Raw genomic sequence first — 7,927 nt, 5'->3', positions numbered from 1 at the left:
GGAGGGCGCGGGGGGGCCGCTGGGGCTGTGAGTGAGGCTTTGCGGGGGGGGTCACGGGTGGGAGGCCTGCAGGCAAAGGGAGCTCCAGCCTGTGGAGACAAGGCAGGTTGAGGCGCTTGATGCTTCAGAACCAAATATGTGCGGGGAACGTCTTAGAGTTGTGGAGTGAGGTCTGGTGATGGGAGCGGGATCCTCCGAACGAGCGCGTCCGGGTTGGGACCCGGCGTGCCGGTCTTACCAAGGGATTTTCTCCTTCGCTCTTGCCTCTCGTGTCCCACCAGAGAGGGAGAGGTGAGCGCTCCTTCCCTCTGAGGTAGGGCCTACAAGGCTTCATTAAGGCCTCTGCATGTGGAAAGGGTGGTTTTGCTCCCTGGATGCTGCAGGGCCCTCCCCGCTTGCAGTGGGAAGCGTAGCTGTCTCTTGCTTGGCAGCAAACCAGAGATACCTCTCCAGGAGCTGCCCACTTAGGTGTCTCCAGTACGGGCGTGCGAGGACTTTGGGCCAAGCACCGGTGATATCCCGAGCTTCATTTCACCTTCCTTTGGATTTCCTTGGTGGTGCTTCTCTCCTTCCTGGGGAGCGCATTTGTGTAAAGAGAGAAGGTGGAAGCCCTGGAGGTGTAAATGCTGCTCCCGGAGCTGTGGCCAGCAGAGATGGGCACAAAGAGGGGAAAGTAACCTGGAAAACAGAACCGCAGCAAGTGCAGCCCATGTGGGTGGTCGCATCCTCTCTCCTACGGGGTTCTGTGATCTCTCGGAAGTTCGTCCCCTCCCTCTCAAATCGTCTCTGCCCACTTGGACGTGCTGCTGCTCGCCTCCCCCCTCCTTGTTCTAGCAGCTCCTCAGCCACCCATGGTCTGCGCTGGTTTCTCTCCCTGCTAATTGCCACACAAAGTCATCACTGTCTGTTGTCCCTGTAGATGCCTCACTCTAGAAGGTACCGCTCGTCGGAGCGCAGCAGCCGAGGCAGCTATCATGAGCGCTACAGAAGTCGCAAACACAAGAGACGGCGGACACGGTCGCGATCGAGCAGCAGCGAGCGTGACCGTCGGCACCGTCGGGAAGACAGTTACCATGTTCGATCCCGGAGGTGAGTCTGCAAAGACGAGGCGGGACCTCAAACCCTGCGGTGGTTCTCCGCCTCGGCCGGAGGCAGCTGTGGCCAGCCCAGCTTCTGGGTGGCCTGGGCCCTGCTCTCTCCTGTGCTCCAAGCTGTAACTTCCCGGGTGGTGTCCGTAATCAAATCCCCTCGGCTTGCTCCCCCTCCCTAGCTACGATGACCACTCAGCAGACAGGAGGGCCTACGACCGGCGTTACTGTGACAGCTACCGGCGGAACGATTACAGCCGCGAGCGAGGGGAAGCCTACTATGAACCCGAGTACCGTCATTCCTACGAGTACCGACGCTCCCGGGACCGCGAGGGCAGCTACCGGAGCTGCAAAAGCAGCCGGCGTAAGCACAGGCGGAGGCGGCGCCGCAGCCGGTCCTTTAGTCGCTCCTCATCGGTGAGTATCCTGCTGTGCTGGGCCTCCCCTGTAACCTTTCTCTCCCAGGTGGCGAGCTGGGTAAGTAGAAAACTTCACTTTCTAACGCTCTCTCGGACTCAGCTTGAGAAATGCGTAGAAAGCCTTTGATGCAGACGGCAGCTCCTGTCCACCATCCTGACGCGCCTCGGCAGCGGCTGCCCTGTGCCAGCCGGGCACAGGCGGCTCAGACCCTCTCTTAGTGTTGCCCGCTCAGAGGTGGGAGGAGGACAGGCGTGCCTTGCGAGGCTGGCGTGTCCCCCGGGGTGGTGCTGCAGTCCTCGGCTCCTTTATCCCTGCAGAGCGCTGCTTTTGTTCGGTGCTGCTCATTAAGAGCTGTCTGGGAACCGCAGCCAAGCAGTCTTTTGTGCGAGGTTTGTACAGCAAGCGTTCAGCTGATCTCGGTCCCAGAGAGCTCGGTCTGCCTGTGACAGGCGGCTTGGTCCCCGTGGTTCAGGCCTGTGTTCTGAGGCAGGAAGCCCCCCCCTGCCCCATCTCTGAGGGTTGGGTCCTGTGTCAGAGCAGGATCCATCTGGGTGGGCCCAGCTGACGTGGGATGTCGTGCGAGGGGCTTTGCGAAGGAGTAGAGCTTCTGGACCGGTCAATTCAGGTGGAGGCAGCAACCATCACAGGCTCTTCCCAGCAGGGTCCCTGCCTTTCTCTTCTTGTCTGTTCTGCTGTTCACCTTCCACTTCTGTTAGACCCCAGCCACGTTCTCTGCTCTCTGTGTGGAGCTCTCAGTGTTGTCTGGTCTGTTCTGGCTGTATGTCCAGGGATGGGATTGTGGGCTGGATTCGGGTCCCAGGTCTGCTGGCCGGTTGCTCCCAGGTGTGGGGACACTTAGCTGAAGAACTAAAGGCAGGAATTTTCTCTTCTCTGGCATAAACCTCTTTATCTGCCTCATCCCAGGCTGTCCCTATTCCCTGTTGGGCCTCTGCTTCTCTCCTGGAAGTTAGTCCTTCCAGGATCAGCCTCTTTGGGGGAGGGTCTAGGAAGAAGTGTCACGTCTTCCCCCAGGCAGTCACTCATAAATTCTCTCTGGTTTTGGATGGATCGTTGTGCCGAGAGTTGCTTCTGAAATCTCTGAATTCCTCTTGTTCTGAGTGTTGGGGCTGGGGGAAGCGATGTGGGTGGTTGTTGGAATGGGATGGGGAGTGCCTGTGTGGGGCAGCCCGGCCCTTTGCTTGTGCAGGACTTCCCAGCGCCTGCCTTCTGCTGCCTTTCCTCAGTGGCTGCCGGGGGCCTGCCGTGAGCCTCTCCCCGCGGCCCCTGAGTGCCCGGCTGCAGAGTTGTGCTTCGGCGTGCTCTCTTGGTGTTATCCACGACCCGAAGGCCAGTGCCGTTCCTCTCCGAGCCCCCCTAGGAGCGAGAGGAGCTGGCCCCTTCCACTGCCCCTCCGCTAGCCCTTGTTCTGACCGTCTCTGCTCTCACACTGGTTCGGGTGGGGCTGTTTGTAGGTTCTTTTTTTTCTTTTTTTTCTTTTTTTTTTTCTTTTTTTTGCTACAACGAAAAGCAAACTGTTTTTTTCTTTTCTGAGCTAGTGTGTTGTATCTTGACATGTTCCCTTGCAATATCCCTATCGTTATATATTCCTCTGTGCCGTATGAATTGGCTGGGAATCTCCTCCTGCAACCCCTCCTCAAACAACCATGTGAATTTCCAAACCAACCAATGCGTGACGCTGGCTGCTGCGCTGGTTTGAAAATCTGATTGGTGAATGATGAATTCCCTGTCTGCCTGGGCCAGCAGCGGAGTCGACAGAGCAGCAGAAGGGCCAAGAGTGTGGAGGACGACGACGAGGGGCATCTGATCTATCGCGTCGGCGACTGGCTACAAGAAAGATGTACAGCCAAATCGTAACATAATTTAGCTCTCTAGTTAAGCTCCCATCGCAGTCGCAGATCTGTCTTATCTTTCTGTTTCATTTTATTTTCATTGTTTATTAAAGAGAAACCCTCTCCTTTTCCTTCCCCTTTTGTTAAAGCTACGTTTATATTTTGTATTGTTACTGAAGTGCCAGGGAATTAGGGCAGTTGCCTTGTGCAGCCGGTGTCAGCCTTCCGCTGCTCCGGTCTCTCAAGCTGTGTGCAGGTTAGGTGTTGCAATGCATTCTCCTCTGCCTTGTGTATGCGCTGCATCCAGGTCCTGCTCATTCCCTCATCTGCCTTCCTTTCTTTCTCTCCCTCCCAGATGAGATTATTAGCACCTTAGGGGAAGGCACGTTCGGCAGAGTGGTGCAGTGCATCGATCACCGGAGGTATGTCTGCTCCTGGGACAGGGAGAGAATGGTGGTGAGGGGGAAAAAGAGAGACCGCAGCTGGTGACAGAGCCCTCTGTGCTTAACGTGGGAGCCTGGGGGTGAAAAGGAGTCACTTTGTTTCCCGTATTCTTCTGCTCGTGTGGGCATTCGCCCTCTTGCGTTGCCCATGTGTTGGAGAGGGGTTGGGGGGAGCCTCAGGGCTGTTTGTAGGGAGGGAAAAGACACGGCTTTGGCAGACACCCCTTAATAAGGGCTGCCTTCTGGCTTGGGCAAGGGTGGTGGAAGGCTGTGCTGCGCTCCTCGCAGGATGAGGCTGGATCAGGAAGCCCTTTTCACAGGGCACAGGCGCTCTGACCCAGCTCAGGGGTGATCTTGCACTTTCTTCCTGTTTCTCCCTAGGGGTGGTGCACGTGTTGCTCTCAAAATCATTAAAAATGTAGAGAAATACAAAGAGGCTGCTCGACTGGAAATTAACGTGCTGGAGAAAATCAACGAGAAGGATCCCGAGAACACAAAGTGAGTGTGCTCTTGGTGTTAAAATGGAAGGGCAAGCGTTGCCTTAGCACAGTTGCAGGGATGGGATGAGAGAGGTGCTTGAGGTTGTGCGACTGAACTCGTCTGTAGCTGGCTTTTGGAGGCGTACAGGTTTGCTGTGGGATACAGACTGAGCAAGGAAAGGAGGAGCCTGGCGTGGGGATGACATCACTGCGCAGCGCATGCAGATCTGTCCTGAATCAGAATTTTTTTTCTCTCTCAGTCTTTGTGTCAGGATGTTTGACTGGTTTGACTACCACGGCCACATGTGCATCTCCTTCGAGCTGCTGGGGCTCAGCACCTTTGATTTCCTGAAGGACAACAACTATCTGCCTTACCCCATCCACCAAGTACGGCACATGGCCTACCAGGTGTGCCAGGCTGTGAAATGTAAGTGTTCACTGCTCTTCCCTCCACTGGTCCTTGGGAAGCTCCCAAGGTCCGTGCCAGTTCTGCAACTGGTGGCCCAAAGCAGTGAGTTTTTGCTGCGGTGCTGCTGTGCCAGTTCTGAGACTGAGCCTTCCTGCCCCTCCAGCAGTGAATGCGTGCTTGGAATGAATCCTTTTTCTTTTCCTGATTGTAATGTTATCCGGTGCATGTGGGCTGGCGGTAGCTCAGGGTACTTCAGCATCCACCCCCACGTTCTGGTGATCGATACGATAAATCTTTGTGCTTCTGCCAAAGCATCTTGGCAGGCCTGGACCAGCCTGACTGTCCACACCCAGTTCTAAGTGTGGGCTAAACTGGTGCCAGTATGAGCAAACTGAATGAATGATGTTCGCTTTTTGGGTGGGTGCAGCCTCATTTGGCTTCTGTTCCATCACCCCAACTCTGTTTGCTTCCTCAGTTCTGCATGACAATAAACTCACTCACACTGACCTCAAGCCGGAGAACATCCTCTTTGTGAATTCGGACTACGAACTCTCCTATAACCTGGAAAAGGTAACGGTGCTGCCTTGTGTCAGAGGTCTTCTCTTGGGTTCTTGGTGTCCCTGACCTTACCAGGCAGTGGGAGGGGTTGGAACATTGGCCCCCGGGAGACACAGGGCTGACAAACAACGTTCATGCACGTATTCTGCACGAGCGGCATGTGTAGTCTATAAGTAAGCAATAGGGAGCACAGGTGTACCTGCGTGATGGTGTGGGGGCTGTGCCAGCACGAAGTACGCTCCCAAGCCTTCCCCTCGCGTGGTGCCCTGGGGCGAAGCCTCAGCTGTGTAAGGAAAGGGCTGAGCTTGCATTTCGAAACTCCTGAGTAACCAATCCCATTCTCCCCTGTGAAGAAGCGGGATGAGCGGAGCGTGAAGAGCACAGCCATCAGAGTGGTGGACTTCGGCAGCGCCACGTTTGATCATGAGCATCACAGCACGATTGTCTCGACCAGGCATTACCGGGCCCCGGAAGTCATACTGGGTAGGTACCGCTTGGTCCTTGCAGAGGCGGGCGCTCGCCTCGGGGGCACTGGGTGCTGCCTGATGGATTAAGGAGCATTTTGCCTCCCCATCATCCAGTAGCTGCCCTGGGTTTACCCTGGGAGATGAGAAGTGCTTTATTTAACATGCTCTGCACTCTATTTTCTGGGAGGGTCAACAATTTACAAGTTGGTGTTTTGGCATTGCTACCAGCTGGGCAGTATATTGTCACCAGCGTGTCGGGAGCCTGGCTGCAATGGGAATTGTTTTTCCAAGTTGTTTGTTTTTAAGAGGGTGAGGGATTTGGAATCTTAGGCCGTAACTGGATCTTTTATTTAAAAAACATTGTTTTTTAGAGCTTGGCTGGAGCCAGCCCTGTGATGTGTGGAGCATTGGCTGCATCATCTTTGAGTATTATGTGGGTTTCACCCTGTTTCAGGTGAGAACTGTATGCTGTATGGCTACCTCACAACTGATGAAAGAGGATGCTGGCTGTTTCCCAGTACAGCCAGGAACCTCTGGGACTGATGGGGTTCCCTCCATCACTGCAGTCTTGTAGAGATGACCAAGGTGTTGCCCAGCAAGGGGTTCTGAACTGGGGAACACCCAGGGCTGGAGGTAGAACGACTGAAATCTGGTCCATGCCTTCCCTTTACGTTTCTCTCTCTCAGACACATGACAACCGGGAGCATCTGGCCATGATGGAGAGGATCTTGGGGCCAATTCCTTCTCGGATGATCCGGAAGACGAGGTGAGCAAGGCCGGCTGGGCACCGCAGGCTTGCCAACTCTCTCCCGCTTCATGTATAACTGTTCTTTCTGAGGGATCGAGCTTTGAAGCTGCCTGCTGAGCCAATTATCCATGCTGCTGCTGCAGTGTCCCGAGTGGCGTGTGCTGCCAGGGCTGGCACGTTGCTGTTGCTGCAGGATGCTTTGTGCTTGGGTGTAACCTGTCCCCATTCCTTACTCTGACAGGAAACAGAAATATTTCTACCATGGCCGCCTGGACTGGGACGAGAACACCTCCGCTGGCCGCTACGTTAGGGAGAACTGCAAGCCGCTGCGGGTAAGGCGGGGGGGGCAGGAGCATCCGATTGCTTTATCCTCTTCTCATTGCAGAGTCTTGTAGTGCCTGCCCCGGTTGTGAAGATTCTCCCCGAGGGCAAGGCTGGGCCACTAAAAGGGTCAGACCAGTGTCTTCCTGAAGGAGCCTTGGCTGTCCCAGACATAAACTAGGAAGACTACATCAACTGAGCTTAATCTGGAGCGGAGGAGGAGGGCACGGAGACCTCAGGAAGTGCCTGGGAAAGGTGGTGGGGTGGGGAAAACTCAGCAATTCCATGCTTGGTAAAGTGGCCCAGAGTTCAGGTCTAGGATGAGTGGCGGTCTGAACAAACCAGTCTTCCCCCCTGCTCAACCATTCAGCCCAGGGAATGTACTGTGATGGGACAGGGTGCAGCACCCTTGGCCCTAATCTCTCCCCTCCATCTCCCCAGCGATACCTGACCTCTGAGGCTGAGGACCACCACCGCCTTTTTGACCTCATTGAGAGCATGCTGGAGTACGAGCCCTCCAAGCGCATCACCCTGGCCGAAGCCCTCAAGCACCCCTTCTTTGACATGTTGGAGATGGAGCCGAGCACAAAAATGTGGGACTCTAGCAGAGACATCAGCCGGTGACGCCACAGGTGCCAGCCTGCCCTCAGATTCTAGCCCCCGTGGAGGCCCCTGTGATTTCTATTCAGACACTTGGTGCTTTTTTTTTTTATACATGAGGAGAACTCCCTGGACATGTTTGTAAAGCTGTTAATATGTGAGATACTGTAAATAACCCATATTCTATATCGGCCTCTGAGCACCACAGGCCTGACCTCCTGCTGTTGCTGCTGCCGTTACCGTGAGGCGAGGGGGCCTGTATGTCCATATTGTAAATATCTGTTCACGTGTTGCTTTGTCTCCTGTTCTCTCCTGCCCTCCTCGGTGTAAATACTCCAGGACTCGCAGCTCTCTGTAGCTTATCTGTTTCCTTGTAAGTTATGAAACTGGTGGGACTGCATGGGAATTATTTTTTGGATCAATGTCATAGCCCATCCCCACACCAGAGTTTTATAAGAATTTTGTACAGTCTTTGTGAAAAATAAATATGAAGTGAATAAACCACCTGGTCTGGGTTTGCACCAGCAGCAGCCCCTCTTGGGGG

At 54.8% G+C, this 7,927-nt stretch overlaps 2 protein-coding genes across 3 annotated transcripts in view; both read left to right on the top strand.

Moving 5' to 3' along the window:
- SCAMP3 (secretory carrier membrane protein 3) overlaps positions 1–7,927 on the top strand; it is a 17,718-nt gene that overhangs the window by 3,688 nt on the left and 6,103 nt on the right. The gene's annotated exons all lie outside the window — the stretch shown is intronic.
- Positions 59–7,674, top strand: CLK2 (CDC like kinase 2). Of its 2 annotated transcripts, none has more exons than XM_009648441.2 (12): positions 59–1,089; positions 1,271–1,505; positions 3,273–3,366; positions 3,714–3,780; positions 4,183–4,299; positions 4,541–4,707; positions 5,165–5,259; positions 5,601–5,730; positions 6,086–6,168; positions 6,401–6,480; positions 6,704–6,794; positions 7,225–7,674. In XM_009648441.2, exons 1-12 carry the CDS (start codon positions 920–922, stop codon positions 7,405–7,407), a joined length of 1,512 nt encoding a protein of 503 aa, XP_009646736.1. In that variant the 5' UTR covers positions 59–919; the 3' UTR covers positions 7,408–7,674. The 2 variants fall into 2 exon arrangements, with proteins under 2 accessions (XP_009646736.1, XP_009646737.1); XM_009648442.2 differs by having other exon boundaries at positions 3,270–3,366.

The sequence above is a fragment of the Egretta garzetta genome, unplaced genomic scaffold (genome assembly GCF_000687185.1).
Source record: "Egretta garzetta isolate BGI_Z169 unplaced genomic scaffold, ASM68718v1 scaffold141, whole genome shotgun sequence".
Classification (NCBI taxonomy): Eukaryota; Metazoa; Chordata; class Aves; order Pelecaniformes; family Ardeidae; genus Egretta; species Egretta garzetta.
Note: the sequence above shows the minus strand (reverse complement) of the source record. Positions and strands in the feature narration are given on the sequence as shown.